At 42.0% G+C, this 19,225-nt stretch overlaps 1 protein-coding gene across 1 annotated transcript in view; it reads right to left on the bottom strand.

Annotated features, from left to right (window-relative positions):
* The window catches only part of PPARGC1A (PPARG coactivator 1 alpha), a 670,945-nt gene that overhangs the window by 454,126 nt on the left and 197,594 nt on the right, over positions 1 to 19,225 (bottom strand). Inside the window, exon 2 of the mRNA XM_057547094.1 lies at positions 11,066 to 11,130. Within this exon, the coding sequence (XP_057403077.1) occupies positions 11,066 to 11,083 (18 nt within the window). The 5' untranslated portion in view covers positions 11,084 to 11,130. The remainder of the gene's footprint in view (positions 1 to 11,065; positions 11,131 to 19,225) is intronic.

Below are 19,225 nucleotides of genomic sequence, written 5' to 3'. Positions count from 1 at the left end.
GAATCTGGATTTTCAACAATATGTGCAGGTGAAATTGGCTTTCTTCTTTGAGTCTTGAGGAGTATGGACTGAGGGGTAGAGGAGAGAAAGCAAAAGCATATTACTAAACAATTTTCCCTGGAACAAGGGATGCAAATGAGATTGTGGAAAATGTGCTCATTAACTCACTGCATTTGAAGTAAACGAATGTCAAAGATTTCATAGTAAAAATCATCAGTTGGCTAATGCCCTACATCCTCTCAACCTACCAAAAAAAAAAAAAAAAAAATCTGGTCTTCAGAAAGATAACCCTGAGGTTCCACAAGAAGAAAGAGGCATGAAAACAGAGATATAAGCATTTTCCCATGATATCCTTTAGAATGAATTTTCAACTGCAAAGGTTTAAAAAAAAGTTTTCCTAGCTAAAACTCCACTTACCCCCCAAGGCTTCTAGTTCTAGTTCTATATTTTGCCAGATAATCAATCATTTCTTTGGTTTTCTATCCCAGCTCATCATCATTGTGATGACAGAGTAAAGTGACTTTAATTCCAAGTTCCAGAAGAGGCTCAAAAGTAAGACAATAACCTAATTTACACCAAAGAGATCAGCTCTACCTTCAGAATTAGACCTGCACCCACACAGCACACCCAGGGGTTGCTGACTTCAATCACCTTTGTTAACTTTATTCCAGGTAGTTGCTGAGACTGGCTGAGTAAGTGTATGCAAAGTGTTCACGTAGCAACAGTGCAATCACTGCAATCATTATTAATATCACTTATTAATATTGTGCTGTGGTCCTGTGAGTGGAGTCACAGGGCCCGTTTCACCCACCAGCCCACAAATTGAAGGTATCTGAGAATACAAACTGGCATTCAACCATTCTCATCAACTCAAATATACACACTTGGGGGAAAGAACTGTGTTTTCTGTTTCTCTGTCCCCCTAAATCACCTAAAAACTAGTTGGGCATATAGCTGCCCCTGAAAGATACATGTGTCATGATAAGAACCATCGCATGAGGATTGTCATCCAACCTTGGTCTGTGGTTACAAAGACCAAATAAAGCATATTTTGAACCTTCTGCTTCCAACACAGGGACCTGGATTTCTTCCCCAAAAGACTCAGAGATAACATGGCAGCCTCACTACACCTGGGCAGAAAGTATATCACGGGCAAGCTCCTTGCAAATTCAGATCCTCTTACTCCGGAAGAACAGAAAAGGAAAGTGTCCTACCCTCTCCCAGGAACCATGACACCTCTGCCTGGATCCCAGCTGTATTCGAGATTTACCGTGTGGCCTTGGGCAGCTCATTTAACCACTCAGTGTCTTAATCTCTTCATCTGGAAAATGAAGGTGCTACCTACAGCATAGGCACAGCGTTTCAAGGTTAATGCGTGAGGCTGACATTGAAACACAACCTTGCAGGGGAATGTCTAATTTTGGGGAAGAAGTCAGGCACAGCAGTGCACTCCTGGTGGTTATAACATATGCAGGATCGCAAAACTGGGCCCTAAGGTTAGCAGCGCACATGACGAGTGCAATAAGCCATTCACAACACACCACCTGGAGTCTTTTATTGTTATTGCCAAGTGCAGTTGATAAGCAAACAAAGCAAAGGGGCGGGAGCCCTTATTTATCAAATGTGTTGATGCAGATCTGATATTGACAGGCAATGGGCCACTTTTATATTCAGATCAATAAATCCATTTCATAATACAGTACAATCCCAACACTTCGTTCCCAAATCCATCCATCTCGATATTAGAAATCCATCCTGCTTTGCCTGCAGTCTGTCAAATGTCACCACGGAGTGCAGAAGCCACCCTGCCAAGTCTATATCCTGAACTAAATCCCAATGGAAACTTCCCAGATATAAATAACCACTATGAACATACAGGGAAGAAAAATAGCTATGAAGTTTCACTCTTACTTTTTTTTTTCCTTTTAGCCTGTGACAAGTAAAAAATCATAGAGTTACTCACTCTCCAAAAACAATCTAAAACCAGAAGGTTTAACCAATTCAATGTTCTAGTCACTGTGACAACTATTTTCATCCGTGGAACAGCGTCTGGGGCACGTATACAGGACTAATCCCATGGTGCTTTCACGGGCAGGCCCCACTGGAAACTCTGAGGGAAGCTTCCGTTCCTGGACGCACTGTGGGCAGTGGCATTTGATGACACTCAGAGTCTCATGCCATGAAGACAGATTCTTTATTTACAGTCAGAGAGGGAGAAACCTTCCTTCTATTTGGGAGTTGATTATTGAGATCCTGGGGAGTCAGTTGTGAGGAGAGTCCAGTTTAATAGGGAGTGGGGAAACCCACTCAGTGCTTGCAAGGCCCAGGAGAGTAGCATAAAGAAAACAGAAAACTGAGCTTGAAAATCAGAATATCCAGCCTTGAATCGTGCAGAGCTAAGAATGTGTGGTCTTGTTTAAATCATTTGGCCTCCCTGAGCCTCCATCTCCCATTGTCAACAGGTGAAGGGCGCTGTGAGAGAATCAAAGGGTATGAAAGCCCCTGGCACAATGCCTACCACATAGTAAGTGCTCAGTAAATATGTGCTGAAACACAATCTGAAACAAGAAATACTGGATTACTGATATCACTCCTTAACCAATGGGCATAAGCTTAACGTACTGAATGCACACCATATGCCAAGCACTAAATGGTGGGAATAGAGAGGTAAGAAGACCAGATCATGATGTTTGTCCTCAGGGTAAGACAGAGAAAGTACACAGGCCTGGATTAGGAGACCAGTCATCTCTAAATATGAGACCCAGATCTGGATCCTGAAGGGCAGCCATCCTACCCACACCCAGGTTTGGGGGGCTGTGAATTATCCAAAAATGCATTGCCTAAAAATAACGGGTTACACTCTGGTTTCTTGCAACTTACAGACTTAACTCCTGTGCTCATTTGCCCAGGATACGCAAACTCATTTTAATATTAGCCTCACACAGGTTGTTAGGAAGATGACTCTGCTGCAAACATAAACACCTAGGCATGGACTGGTTTAGGATTATCTAAATATCCAACGGAAAGAAAGATTCAGGGGCAGACACAAGTGCCATCCCGGAAAGCTGAAGGTAAATTAAAATGCCATATAGAGATAGCACAGGGAGATCAGCTCGGCGCTTTGTGACCACCTAGAGGGGTGGGATAGGGAGGGTGGGAGGGAGACGCAAGAGGGAGGGGCTATGGGGATAGATGTATACCTATAGCTGATTCACTTTGTTAAACAGCAGAAACTCACACAGCATTGTAAAGCAATTATACTCCAATAAAGATGATTTTTAAAAAAGCCATATAGAGGATTCAACTCTTTTTCTATTGAATTGCATTACGCATTTGCATTCTTGGGGCACGGCCTCTTTGAAATGTGTCTCAGGCACAATAAAAAGAAGAAGTGGAAGAGGTAGAAAAGAGAAGAAAAGAAGAAGGAAGAGGAAGAAGGGGGGCAGTGGAAGAAGAGGAGGAAAAACTAAAAATCTCCCAAACAGCCCAGATCTCAGTCCGGCCACTACACAGACATTCGGCGGTGGGGGGAGGGTGGGGGAGCAGATTTTTTCCCCTTCCCAAAGGAGCTGCCGGAAATGGGAGTGAACTCAGCAAGCTACAAGGACTTCCTTCTCCACGCTTCCTTTCCGAGGGTGAAGAGACTTGCTTCTTCCCCAGAACTTAATTGTTGTTGTTTTACACAAGAATGATTTAGAGGCAACAGTCTCCTGTCGTAGCCCCAATCTCCCCTTGCCCCAGAATTTCCCAGGCCAAATCATCTGGGAACCAGACACAGGATTTTCGTCATATTAGATGTCACCCCTACTATTATTTGTTTCATATGACTCATTTAAATCAAGTTACTTTTAAAAATTTTACTATTGTTCTAGGCAGTAATATCTATAAAACCATGGTTTTTATTGTGCTAGTTATATTTTCCTCATACACATTGAGATAAATCATTATTGTTAAAATAGCATAGCATAGTGGTTAGAAGTATAGATGCTGACTGCATTCAAATCCTGGCTCTGCCACTACTAGTTGTGTGATCGTGGGCAAGTGACTTGACCTCTCTGTGCCTCTGCTTTATGGTCTGTTAAATAATACCTACTTCACAGAGTCACTCTGAGGATTCAGTTAGTTAATATTTGTAAAATACTGGTATTGTCTAGAACCTTCTACATGAAGAATACTATTGGGAACCCTGAAGGCATTCAAGTATACGCCATCTCTTACCTCAGGATTTGCCTATGTTGTTCCTCTTCTTGAGGATATTCTATTGCTTCTTCTCCCCATCCCATCCAAAAGCCAAAAACAAAAGCAGTAGACAACACACCCTCATTCCTGCCTTCTCAAAAGCCTACCCATTTTAAGGTCCATTTTGAATAGACACAATAGTAATTACAAACACTTACTGAGCATCTATTACTTTGCAAGCCCTGTGCTCAGTCCTTTGAATATATCATCTAATTTAATTTTCATTTTTTACCCTATGAGGAGGGCCCAAGCTTAAAGAGCTTAGGTAAGTTTTCCTAAGGTCCTACACCCGGTGAATAGAAGAGTCAGGATTCAAACCCAGGTCCATCTGACTCCACAGCCTACGCTTATCCCATTAAGCCATGAGGCCCCACCATGAAGTTCTCTCTTCCAAGAACCCACCACAGCGTTCAGACAGACATGAACTTTCTTTCCTCTCCCATTGGACTTAGTAAAGTCCACTTTACAGGATAATTATTTACTTGTTTGTCTTTCCCCCTCTGTTATTCAAGATAATCTTTTCTATTTTAAGCATTTTGGAAAGAAATCATCCTAAAATTTCCCTGAATTTGAAAATGGGCTACATTATACTGGGCTGAATATAACATTTTCTTGACAACTCCAGTCATCTTCATCAATGACAAGCCCTATGATATCCTATGCTATAGACGTGACTTTAGGGCAATTTTTATCTGTGTGGTACAGGGTGACTGTTAAAAAAAATCAGACTCATGAGCCCCTCCCTGGATCTATTGAATCAAAATCTCTGGGTTAAGGACCAGGAGTCACTCAAGTTTCAGAATCACTGCCTTAGGCTATGTATGGGCATTTGACCCTCCCTTATACTCCTAGACACCAACTGTATCTTAGATCTTGTGTCTGTTTTTCATGGCTTTTCCGACCTCTTCCACCCTGCAAGTTGACAGCTATCGTTTCTCACTGCCAACCAACATTGCAGCATAAATTTTTCCTATTTTATCTTCTAGTTGCCAGTGCTATGGTTTCCAAGCTCTTTCTTTTTACTTTTAGCACACTTTCCTGAAAACTGATTCTTAGGCAGATGCCAGTGTAAAGCACATAATATCAGAGCTATTCTGATGCAACAGGGGTGAGTGGCTTGGATTCCAATGCTGGTCGCACTCCCTTTCCTCTGCCCTCCCCCTTTGCCACCATCCATGGCGGTCCTGAGTCCCCTCCCAGATTCCCTATGCTTCACAGAAAGCACTTCCAAAACCACTGAAATAATGCAACCTTCTGGGGAATCCTGCCACACACTTAAGGTGACGGATACCTTATTTTTTATAAATATTCAAGATTATCAGAAAAGGGTTTTTTTCATGAAAGTTTGTCAGTATAATCTAAAGTCAAGTGTGTATTCTTTTTTATTTGAGATCATATCACCAAATTTATAAATAGCCTCTATATTATATTTACAAAGTCACCCCTTACAGTGAATATTCTTAACGTGGGAAACGATGATCGCATTGTATTAGTATCTGGACTATCGTCTACTTCTGAAAGGCTCTCAGAAAAATAATGGTCAAGGAAATTTGCCTTTTCAAGAAAATCTGTCCTCTGTGAAAGACAACATAAGAGCATCCAGAAAAACTTCCTAACCTTTTAAAATTTTAGGCATCTTATATTGGCCGTGTCCTAAATAAGTTAGTAGTATAAATAGTCTAAAAATAAGTTTCAAGCAGCAGTTTCTAAACTTGAAAAAATATTTAGGCGAGGTTCTCTTATGCTCTTTTTGGATTTTTCTTCCAAAATTTATAATGTTAGATGCAGAATTTAGGAAGTAAATTTAACATTATGTGCATTATAAGCAGGGGCACATGGAGGGTACATGATTTCTCTGGTGAATTAGCATGAGGTTCAGAGACACGTCTAGGGAGAGAGATATTATCACTGTGGCCAAAGTTTGACACTTAATGAATACAGGTAAAAGGTGTACAGAGTGTTCCTTTTACTATTCTTTCAACTCTTCTGTGGCTTTGAAATTTTTCAAAATAAAATTGGGGGGAAATGTTCAAACACACGTACAAATGAAGCACAGTCATCGGGGCCTGGACTAGGGTGGAAATTGAGGCATCTAAGGAAGCACCTGCAGGACTCGGAGGGTGAATGCCTCCTTGGCACTGGTACAATTCCGAGGGTGAGTACCTCCTTCAATTTTGTACCATAGGTGCTCACTTGTGTCACCCTAGCGTTGGCCCTAGTACTCAGCCTTAGCAAATACACCTGCTTTCTCAAACCGACTGTAGTAATCCTAAAGAGAAGCAGCTTACAGTCAATGTTATCCATGCATTGATTCCTTCACTTATTCACCAAGCATGTATCGCACCCCAGCTATATGCTAAGTGACCACTCAGCTAGGAACTTATTCTGTGCTAGTAAACCATTCTGACACTCGAACAAAAGAATCTTAAACCAAATTCCTGCCACTCATTTATTCATCCATGTGTTAGGTGCCAGAGACACTGTGATGACAGATCAGTCCCTACTAAAATGTCTTACTATCTGCCAGACACTGTTTTAATGTTATTATTTTCATCATCATCATCATGTATTGGCATGTCTATTTTCCCAATTCCATGGAACTATTTCAAGGTAGGGAATGAATATTATTCATCTTTGTTTTTTTGACACCCAGGATGGTGATAGATAAAGTATTCAGTAAATATTTCTTGAATGGATGAAACCATAAATCTACTTATTTGTTCTTCCTCAAAGATTTGCCACATTTAGATGACTATGAAACTTCTTCCCAGATTGCCTGACATTGTAATACTAGCTAACATGTACTGGGTGCTTACAACCTGCCTGGTATTTCCTAAGCTCTTTCCATATATTAACTCAATTAAGCCTTGCAACAAGGCTAAGAGTCTCCTTTTACCAATAAGCACACAGGAGAGACTTTGTATGCTTTCAAGGGCCGCACAGCAGGTAAGAGGCTGTACCAGGGTTTGAACCCAGGACCCCAGCTCTGGAGCCTGCCCACTCAGTGACTCTTTTAAGCCATCTTACAATTCTGACCCAAAGAGGTGCTCCCCTACCCCAAACAGCACTCATCTTCAGCTTACTTTTCACCAACTATTTCCTAGGAAGATCTAGAGGGCACCAGGGACCCTTTTAGTGAAATGATCCTCCATTCCCATGGCCAAGTCAGACTTTGGGGGACTTCCTGCTTAATTTCACCTTGTCTAAATATAACCAGCTAAAAATAACCCGAAAGGGAAGTGTCTCAGAACCGCCAGAGGAGCCGCAGTACGCTGCAGAGGACGTGATGTGAAAGAATGATCCAGCCTCCCTAAAACACTGAGATGCTTCCCAACCCCAGCCAGTGGCATATTGGGACAAAAAAACAGAGTCTCCAATTATTGAAATACCACAGTGTATTTAATTATGCAATTGTCTTATTGTATTAACAAGAGCTAAGGCACAACAGCAATTGCTGAGATTTTTGCAAATTTGGAACTGCAGGATTTAGTCTTCCCCTCAGCTGACTACTTCTCATGAGTCTGTCCATTTTTCTGGGATTATGGAAATGATCTTATTTTTGAACTGCTTCATTCAGAAATCGAAAGTAAATCAGACCCCCATTTTTGCCACTCCTTAAACTATGACCCCGCTACTGACTGAGCATATTTCAAGGGAAAAGATCTGCAAATTCACATCATTTTCGTTTTCACCAATCACTTCAGGCTCTTTCCTCCCTTGAAATTCAAGTAAATATAATGTAAAATATAAATTAAATAGCAGTTATACAAATTACATATTTTCAATGATGCGAATACATTCACAAATACATTCCTATTCATCTGCTTAATAAGGACCTATCCCAAAGGGTTCCTGTATCAGACCGTAAAACCCAGAGTATTTCATCAAAACATCTAATATAGGTATGCTGTGATATTATCATGCACTTCTATTTGCCACCATCACCTCAGCAAATATGAAATATAATCATGCAAAATTAAACATTCCATACATTTTCTATTCATTCTCTAACACTCTCCCTATACTCCAAAATAGGCTATCACACTTTCAAGTTTACAGGGACAAAAGGTAAATCAAATTTCTTGTTTCTGAAAGCGTTCCAAGTAATAGGTCTTTTCACTTTAGGCTTTTCATCTAAGTATCACCAGGCTCTTTACACATAAAATATAATTAATCCATACCGTTGGCTACATCCCTATCCAATGGGAATCCTCCTTGCTGATATTCACTCATGGAGAAGCATACCTGCATTTTCTCAAGCTAAATTTGGTCCAGGCTATTAGGAATGATGCTTCATTTACTTGAGCATGACTGGGAGGCATAATCTTATGTAGGAAAACCTGGCCCCTTCTCCCAAATAAGTGATGGCTAAGAATACAAACGCGGGCCCCCAGGTGCCTGGTGTTTGAATCCCAATTTGCAATCATTTAGCTGTGAGATGATGGAGCAAGTCCCCTTTGCTTTCCTGAGCTTCATTTTTTGCAGTAGTAAAATTGGGATAATCACAGTACCTTTCCCATAGCTTTGTCAGGCAGATGAAATGAGTCACTCTATGTAAGTCACCTAAAACATAGCCTTGTCCTGCCCAGATATGACACCTGATACCTTTCAAAGCCATTTCCCAACGATGACATCACTGGGGTGTCACCGTCTTCCTGGGAAACAGTGGGAGCAGATGCTATGATGCCCATTCTACAGGGGAAGAAAGTGAGTTTCAGACAGAGCTCCTGGTGGTCAGGACTAGAACCCCTGAACCTAGCCTAGGATTCTTCCACTATTTCTCTTTACATTCAGAACACACTGACTCAGTGTCCCAGACAGATCCCTGCTTATGTTTCTTTGGGGTGGTGGCAGGGCTGGGGAGAGCGTCTTCTTTCAAACCCCTGTTTCTGTTGCCAGGCTTGTCTTGCATAGCAAAAGAGCCCCCGATCGGCAGAAGACACACCAACAAGACTGCCTTACTCATGCTTTCTGCTAACTACGAAATGAAAGTTAATTTCATGCCTTTCATTCACAGACAAAAAGGTTCAGAGCTGTTTAAATTCTCTTCAGCCCAATGACAGTTAGTAAACAGGAGGCTTCGTGTTCTAATGCTTGAAATCACCCTTCTTATCTCAATATATTATTTATGCACTCGGCTTAAAATAAACAGCAACTTGCAAGTAGGTGAGTGGTCTCATCCAGGATGAACCTTTTCTTTTTTTTCACTCTGACAGTTAACTTTAAAACATCAGTAAACAACCTTAATTCACTTCTAACGAATTAGCAGGCGACTGCTGCATATCCAGGAGGCAAACAGATTGTATTATTAACCAGAACAACGTTCTCCCTGTCACTCATCTGCACCTCACAGAGGGACGTGGGTTTTGCCATGTCCTTACTCAAACCAATCCATGGGCGCATGGGATTCCAGACGATTCCTTTGAGGTCATTCTCTTCCAGACCTCTGATTAGATTTCTTGACTCTGAGATGCAGAATGGGGCCTGCAGAAGGGAGATTCTCAGTGCTGCTTGTTAAGAAAGATGTAGACAATGAGAACCTTCCAGAGGGGTAAAGAGTCGGGAAGTCAAAGCAGACAAGCTCTGCTTGTGGAGGAAACTGATGCAGGGGGACCCGATAAGTACCACCAAATACTTGAAAAAGGGTGTCACTTTGGAGGAGGAAGACTGGTTCTTTGTAGGGATGGATAGTAAAATTAGGACCTGAGCGTGGAAGATACACAGAAGGGGGATTTGGGTTCAGCTCAAGAAGGAATGCTCTAACAGAAGAGAGTTGCCTCTCGTGGTAGTAGGTCAGCCTCTGGGGGTGCTCGGGCACCCATCAGATGGAATCCTTAGAATTGGCCAAGAAATAGGACTAGAGATGAGACATGCATGGACCCTTCCAGATATAAGATCTTACAGCCTTGGAAATCCCAGGGGGACTCACTAAAATGGGCCTCGCTAAGTAGTCACAACCCTTTTAAAATTTCTCTCTGTTTGGAGTTTTTAAAGGGTGATAGCCACCGTTTAAAAAAATATATACCATGAGTTAAGCTGGGCATGTCTTTGGCCAATCTACAGTTGTTCACACAATACCAGAGCACTGGTTGACCTAACAAGATAAAAATATGTCCCATTCAGCAGGGAAAATCAGTTGAAGCAGCTGCTGTAGGATTATACAGTTTCTGCCTGCTCTTGGGTTTTGTGGCTTGTGGGCCTCGGCCATTCCATGGACAGGAGTCCACTCCCAAGTCACCTGGGCTGTCACAAGGTCACAAAGGGGTGATCCACACTTAGCTCACCGCTGTAGCCTCCCCCCCCAAACCCAAGTCTGAAAATGCAATACTTAGCAACTTATCTAGGGAATGTCTTGTTCAGTCTCATCATTAACAAAACATCGCTGACCTCAGTGAAACAGGCAGTGTCTCCCTGAAACCAGTCATTTCTTTGAGACACAAATGGACTGATCAAAACACAGAGTTAAACGCAAATCAAAAAGAAAGGGAGAGAGAGGTGAGGGAAGATAAATACAGATACCTTACATTCATATCCAGGGTTGATATCAACATTTTTACACAATATGCAGACATGTATTCTTCCAAATTGTCTAGTAAACATTAACCAAATATTTTGAGGGGTGGGTCAGGCTCTTCTACATCCAACATATTGACAAACCATTAGAGAGTTCAGAAATGTTAAAGTCTTCAAAAGAAGTTAGATTCTCAATATGTGGGTGTGAAACTTGGTGTTACTGATTCCCTAAATATGGCAAAAAAAACAGACATCTGATATTTGCACTTTGGAGTAACAGAACATAACATGACAATAATGTGGTTATACTTACAAAGTACCCTTCATCCATGGGGCTCCAATTTTACCAATATTAGTTCACTGATTTTCGCAAAAAACCTGAAAGGCAGAGGGTAAGTTTGTGTTACCCCCACTTTGCAGATGGGGATATAGAAATGCAATAGGAGAATAAATTATTGGTCTGTTATAGTGAGAGAATTCAGTAACAGGAGGACAAGAATTACAACTTTCATCTTCCATGTCAGAAGGCAATTTGACCACCCATCTTTTCCTTGGGGACTGATATTTCCCAATTTCCACCACGATCTCAAAGTATTAAACACATTCTACCCAGAGTAAGACAGTGCTAAACGGCACTAGGTCCAAAGAGCCCAGAAACCAATATTCCTTTAATACCAGAGAAAAGGTTAAAAAACCTCCCATATCCGTCTAAACAGGAGGAAAAATTAGATGGACAAAATACAATCATCCAAGTAAAATTTGGCCTGAAAATAATGTTACTACTGTTCAGTTTGTTACATACATACTTATGTTCACATGTCAGCATATGGACCTGTCTTTAAAAATTATTCCAAGGAAGTCAGAAGCTTCAGAAGTAATCTCACTAACAACATTTTTAGAAGGGTGTATTTTTAACAACCCTTTCTAGGACACCCCATCCTTTCTACCACTCTCAGGCCATTTATTCATGCATTGACCAAATAATCAGTATTTACTGAGTTCTATATTTAAGTTTAGCACTCCATGTGATTTCTTGGAGGACACAAAAATGTGTATGACACAGGTGCCGTCATCAAGATACTTATAATCTTATGGTTCAATGATTCGAATGCAGTAACAATCTCTCTGATCTAAAACACTCTGGAAAGATTTGATGGTTTCTGGACACTCCTGGTGAGTCATGGACACCAGTCCCAGAAGGATGGTTCCTTTGGAGAATGTGCTCCAACAAGATAAGTTTGGCCTCTGTTTATGAGCCATGCTACTTGGGATTACAGAAATGCTAAAAACTGTGTCTCCTTAAAAACGTCTGACCCAGAGTCTTCCCAAAGCCCATGATTTGAGGGTCATGATCTCTCCTACTGTCTTCACGTCCAAGCCACACTGACCTCTTTGCCTGTCCCCAGATACCTAATCACAGGTCTTTTGCCCCTCCAATTGTTCCCTTCTCTTGGGAAAAGCTTCCTGCGGCTATTTCCATGATCTCTGTTCGTATCCCTGCTCAGTGATTTCTCCCCTGAACACTCATCTAAAATAGCTGCATTGCTATCAAAAAGTCTGCTAATAAAGACTGTTTTATTTCTTCTTTTCCAGTCTAGTCTAGTGCCTTTAAATTCTTTTTCTCACCTCCAGTACTCTGTTGAAGAGAAATGGTGAGAGCAGATATCCTTGTCTTATTCCAAAACTTAGAGGGAAACATTCTTTCACCATAAAGCTAAACTTACCACCCGACAATTCCACTGTTACCATTTATTTCTATGAAATTTCCCGAAAAGGCACATCCATAGAGACGGAAAGCAGATCAGTGGTTGTTTGGCCCTAAGGGAGAGAGCCAAGATTGACTGCAAAAGGACTGTGGTGATCGTTGCTGAACTCTGTCCATTGACTGAAAAATCATGGAACTGTACACTTACAATGAATGAATTTTCTTTCATGTTAATCATAATAAAGCTGTTATGAAATGCTAAAACAAAAAACCAAAAATAAAATAAAACAGCTGCAACTCACCAGGCTCCATCCCCTTACTGTTCTTTCTCTTTCTCCACGAGGCTCCCCACAACCTAACATTATTGGTCTTTACCTGTTTTTGTTACCCTATGCCTCACCCACTAGGATATAAGCTCCATGAAAGTGGGGACTTTTTTGTTCACCACTAAATCAATCCTAAGGTCAAGGCACCCCATAAATACTGGTTGAATGAATGAATCACAGTGCTGAACTGGGTGCTCTGCCTTTCTCCTGCATCTTGTTTTATTCTCACTGGGATACTATTATGATTACTAACAAATACATCTCAAAATTGGCTCATAATAGGTTTTTCCACCTAAAGGGAAAAAAATTCACAAATAGTCAATGAAATGTTTCTGAAAAATATAATAAACACCCATTTTTAGCATTTTCCCTTCACTTGATTGTTCGAGCACCGGGCCAAGAGTCAGGTAACCCTGCTCTCCAGCCAGAATCACTGTGGGCTGCTCTGTGGCCCTGAGCTCTTCACCCTCCAGGGTCTTTGTTTCCCAATGGTAAAATAAGAAAGCTTAAGAAGCTTATTTCCAGGCTGCCTTCCGGTTTGGAAACTATGGAGATCAACATAGAGGTGATGGGCCAAATTATATTTTTACATCTTCTGATTTCATACCACTTTCTAAGTAGAAGCTTATCTCAAAGGTAGCGAGGTCATTTCAACGAAGCAAGACGAAATCCCGGAGGGAAGGAGTTGATTATCTAACCATATCTACAAGCATGCCAATTTTGGAGAAACACCACAGATATCACCAAAAGCTTGTTCCCCACCACCATGCATGATCACACCACCAACATACAACGGACATGCAAAGAAAGATGCCACATCAGCTGATTATGACATCTTGAGTTACAGACACTTCAGTGGGGCCTCTAAACAGATTTCTTATTTACTTGCACATTAATAAAACTCGTACCTTTGCCAGTCAGAATTTTTTCCCCAAGCATCTGAACATCCAAAGAGATTTAGAAGCAATTAACATTCACGAGTAACAGAGCAATCAACAAGGGAATCGCTAATGGGACTGGACAGAATCCAAAAGCAGATATTAGGATAATAGTGAGTCCCTGACATAGGTTATAGTGTTAATTCTGGAGGGCAGACTCGTGGTATGTTTTCAATAGCTTTGTGGGGCCTGCTGTCAGAGCCACATATGCCTCCTCTATATATGGTTGCTAGCCCCCCCACGACATACTTTTTTTTAAAACTGCTATCGAAAAGAAGGCATTTTTGCATTGTTATAACACAACTTCTAGCATTAATGGTATATATTGAATTCAAGTTTATTTTTAAATTGCCTACCTGACAAAAATGTTAAAATGTCATTTTTTCCCACTTTGGGTCTCTAGACTATCTTCACCTGTTAGCTCTTGTAGCTAGAGGCCACAAAAATAATAGCTATGAATTTCCACCTAGACGCTTCCCCAATAAATTTTGCCACTTACTTGCGTGCACACGGGTTGATACATCCCAAGTACACAGAAAGACAGGGGCACTCCCATTCCAACGAGCTCTACACCTGCCTCCCTGTCAGTTTTTCTGACCTGTTTTCATAAATATCACTCCAAAATCAGCACACACACCCCCCTTTATCTTACCCTACCAGGAGAGTCTCTGGGTAATAGAGAATGTTTCCATTGCTACTCTTCCTGCTTCCGTTTCCTTCATCTCTCATCACTACCATCCATCTAAAATGCCAATGCCGGGCAAATCGATCTTTACCTCCCTTTGGACCACATTCCTGAATCCTTGCCCTGGCGCTCCTTCTCCCTCAGCCTAAAGTGCAAACGGCTCTACCTTCAGAGGCTGGACCTCTCCAGACCCACACATGCCTCTCAGTCCTCAACTCCCCTGCTAGCCTTCCTACGGGGTCATCTTGTCACTCTCATGACCATGACATTCATGTCTAATCACGGGACATCTTCCCTTACGTATGGACTCTGGACCCCAGGTGGGCAGAAAACCTGGTTTATTCTCATTTTTCAGTTTGGGTATAATTCATCACTGCTTATTATGGTTTGCTTTATTCTGTGTGGCCTAAGAAAATAAATTCCTTCCAAGGATGGGCTTTTAAATTTTTTCAAATACTTTAACGTTAGATACGAGTACGTAATTGGATAAACACCATTCATTTGGACAGTAGTAATATTTTTCTGGTGGTTCTACAGCATTCATGCTCTATTCCATTTCTTTCTCCTTCTACTTTGCTGTTTCTAGCTATGAAAGGATCCCTTCTTAACAATTCAGCTTTTTTTTTCCTTCACCTCCCCATCCCAGCACACACCCATTATGAAAATGTATCCCTATTTAAAGCTTTGGTTTATTCCCTGAATACAATCAGCCACTGATACACAATCTGCCACCACCAGGCTGTGCGTGCTAAAAGCCTGTTTTGACAAAGATTTTATACAACAGAATCCAAATTAAAGGGAAGTTATCAACAGACCCATACTTAAGAATTCCTCACTTTATCTCTGTGGCAAGTAGTTTCATATTCCCAGCACCAGCCCCAAGGCCGGGAGACTCAAGCTTCTGAGGGCCTCTGTGGCATACACACATCTCAATCACCCAATCGTCACCTCACCTCCCCCAGCTCCCTCCCCACCCCAAGTAGCAGCAGTTGAGATTAAGTGCTTCTGGGGCTGCTGTAATCCAGTCAGGGCTGGGCGTGCTTCAATCTCTACCATTCCATTCGGCTGGAAAACGTTTTGGCAGGATGCCTTTCAGCTGCACTCTGCATCCCGCGCTGGTCCCGTGTTTATTTTTGACTGCTCCGCAGAAGTGAAGGTAGCCAAGGGCCATCCTGCCCCGGGAACAGGGCTTCACCTGCCTTCTTAAACCACAGGATATCAGAAGCACTCCTGGCATCAAGGAGTGGAGTGAGTGTGTGTGTGTGTGTGTGTGTGTGTGTGTGTGTGTGTGTGTGTGTGAGAGAGAGAGAGAGAGAGAGAGAGAAAGAGAGAGAGATTCTGATGCACCCACCTACAGCTGGGGAGCAGGGAGAGCAGGGGCAAATACTGCACAAACACATAGTTTTTTTTAACTTTCAAGATGAAAGGAAACCCATTTTTCAACCCTTTGCCTTACCTAAGCACTAACCAAAAATATTCCCCCCATTCTATATTAGTCAAGGCTTTTCAGGGGTCCTTATCCTTTCTAGATCCCTTTGGCTATCAGATGTAATCTATGGACCCCTTCTAAGAAGAACGGTTTTCAAAGGATTACAAAGGAGATTAATTACATTGAAACATTTTCCATCCTGAGTTAAGAAGCCCAGCGGGGTGTGGTTTTAGTGGATGGGAAGTAGAGATGCTGTCTGGATTTTTATTTTTTGAACTTGGGACTTCTGCCCTGGAGACTTGTGCTGGGAGAGTGATGGGCGTCGGCAGAAAGCAGAAAGTGGCCTTTGCATACTGTCCCCGTGACTGTACACCTTCCCGTACACAGGCTTTGCAGCTGCTTCTGTCTTGCAAACAACCCAGGCCCATGAACCCAGAGCCCTTCAGTATTTGATCCACTGAAATAGCTGAGAATGTAGACTTCCTTTATTTACAGCCCTAAGTAGGTTTTAATTACTCGTGAGAAAGAAGCAGAGGAATAAAGAAAGCAATTTGAGAAATTTTGGAAAAGTAGAACTAATGGTAAAAAATCCCTCTATTCAACCATTTATTCTTTCACCAAATATTTACAGAGCACCTTCCTTAGATTCACAGTGAATAAATGACCTATAGAACTTTCCAAGGAATTTACATCCAAATGTAGGGAGACACCCTGTAAGTAAATACATAAGTAAATGTAAAACAAGTAAACATATGTCTAGTGGTGATGAATGCTTCAGAGAAAAACAAAGCAGAGGAGGTTAGGGAGTGTAAGGACATGAACTCATACTTCATTATAGCATTTATTTCCCCATTTCATGTCACTAAATATTTGTTGCCAAGCTCCTACTATGTTTCAGGCCCGGTAATGGGCTCTGGGGAAGCCATATATGTGTGTGTGTGTGTGTGTGTGTGTGTGTGTGTGTGTGTGTGTGTGTGTGTGTGTGTGTAGATGGATGGATGGATGGTTGGATGGATAAGTAGGTATGGATATGGATATATACACATCACACACTTAATTTCCAGTTATTTGCATGTGGAGGGTACACAGTCTTCACCAAGAGGGGTCTGTGTGTAATGGTGCAATCTGACTGCAGTTTCTTTTAAAGGGCAACTGATGAATGCCTCTAAAGGGTCCCCAAAGCGGGAAGGGTGCACTGGGGTCTGTGTCTGCTGTGCTGAAGGACATGGGTGTTGGAACCATTGAGAGCCCTGCTTCGGGGTCCACAACCATGATCCTCCCTCAGCTCCACCACCTGCCTCACTGAGTGGCTGTAAGCAAGTTACATCACCGCTTTGGGCTTTAGGGTCCTCATCTACAAAGTGAGGATCCCAGGCGCTGTGGAGTTCAAATGCAGTCAGGCAAGGAGAGTGGCCAGCACAGTGCCTGGCACGAGGAAACTGACAGACGAGTCCGTGCCCCCCTCATCTTCTCATCCAGGAAAAACACGCACACCAGAAATGCAAAAGCCCCCAACAAAGGGCTGCGCACCCAGAGTAAGGATACAGTAAACGCTTTTGCTTATTTGTTTTCTTTGTTTTTTGACCCAAGTAGTTCTATGGAATATCAGATGGTACTTTTTAAAAAAAGGCCACAATCAAATAAGTTTTAGAAACAACAAATGAAATGAAGCAACATGGGTCTTTACTTCAGGTTTTCCTGTTCTGTAATACGTCGATGTGAATCACATAGCTCCAAGAAATGTGAACAATGGCATGAGTGTTTCCCACCTTATATGACCCTGGAACCCTTTGGCAAATCCTATACGACAGTCATTCAATGGAACCGACTTCGGGAAATATAGATTTGCTCTAAGAATAAATGAACCAGAAGATAAGGAATCTATACCATCTTTGGTTCTGATGGCTTTCTTTGAAAAGGCAGACTGGGGCGTATTTTCTGCAAACCAAGAAAGCCTGGTGGCAGTGTTTCCTATCCACTGGACCACAGCAACTTCTCTTCCTAGAAAAGAAGTCGTTATTCTGGAACCACCCCGCATTTGGGGGAAGTGTCGGCAACATCTGAACACTTCTCATTCCCCAGGACAGGTAATTCCCCTATTTTCTTCAATAAATGGGCTCAGACTGTCATACAGAGTGAAGTAAGTCAGGAAGAGAAAAACAAATATTGTATATTAACGCATATATGTGGAAACTAGAAAAATGGTACAGATGAACTGGTTTGCAGGGCAGAAATTGAGACACAGATGTAGAGACCAAATGTATGGATACCAAGAGGGGAAAGTGGTGGGGCGGGGGTGTGTGTGTGATGAATTGGGAGATTGGGATTGACATGTATATACTGATGTGTATAAAATTGATGACTAATAAGAACCTGGTGTATAAAAAGATAAATAAAATAAAATTCAAAAATTAAAAAAAAAAAAAACGAGTTTTGTTAATTATTCTCTTGAAAGCCAAATCCTCTTCTGGCTACACGGGGAATCCTGCTACTTAAAGTCACCCCGGGTTTTCTTTATCATCTGAATGCTTCACAGTGAGCGTGCATTACTTTCATAAACAGAAGATCAATGCTGGGGAAAAAAAGAAAAGAAATTCTGTAGAGATGTGTTGATACACCAGTGATTAGTCCAAAAATTACCTACCTGCACATGAAGATTTTTATATATGGGGTTTTCCTGAAGATCTTACTTAATATTAGTAAACTTGATAAAACTGAAGCAGAAGGGGTAGGCAAGGAGAAAACTGGGCCAAGATTGTTCCTCACATGCTTAGAATTCAATCTCAGGAGGAAGGAATCACCCACATTCTCCCATTCTCCAAGGCAAAGATAGAGAGAGAGAGGGAAGGAGGGAGGGAGACAAGGCAGGAGGAAGGCAGGAAGGGAGGGAGGGATGGAGAGAGAGAGAGAGAGGGAGGAAGGTGGGGGAGGGAGGAAGGGAGGGAGGGAGGAAGGGAGGGAGAGAGAGAAAGAAAGAAAAGAAAGAAAAAGAAAGAAAGAAAGAAAGAAAGAGAGAGACAGGGAGGGAGGGAGGGGAGGAAGAAAGAAATAGAGAGAGAGAGAGAGCAAACGAGAGAAAAAAAGCAAGAGTTGTTGAGAAGCCTAAAGTGGGGGGAGGGGAACACAAACCCACAGATGAAGTTGACCCAAGTCAATACAGAAGGCTTTGTGTAAGGGCTCTGGCATTAATGGGATTTGGACCGCTAAAGACCTGCGAATCAAGTACAGAACATAACCAAGATGCAGGAGTTATTTGTGAAATTAATGTCTTAAGTAACATGAAGCGTGGACTTCCGGGGTGGCGCGGTGGTTAAGAATCCGCCTGCCAATGCAGGGCACACGGGTTCGAGCCCGGGTCCGGGAAGATCCCACATGCCGCGGAGCAACTAA

Source organism: Balaenoptera acutorostrata, chromosome 5, assembly GCF_949987535.1.
Source record: "Balaenoptera acutorostrata chromosome 5, mBalAcu1.1, whole genome shotgun sequence".
Lineage (NCBI taxonomy): Eukaryota > Metazoa > Chordata > Mammalia > Artiodactyla > Balaenopteridae > Balaenoptera > Balaenoptera acutorostrata.
This window is presented reverse-complemented; position numbering and strand designations above follow the sequence as displayed.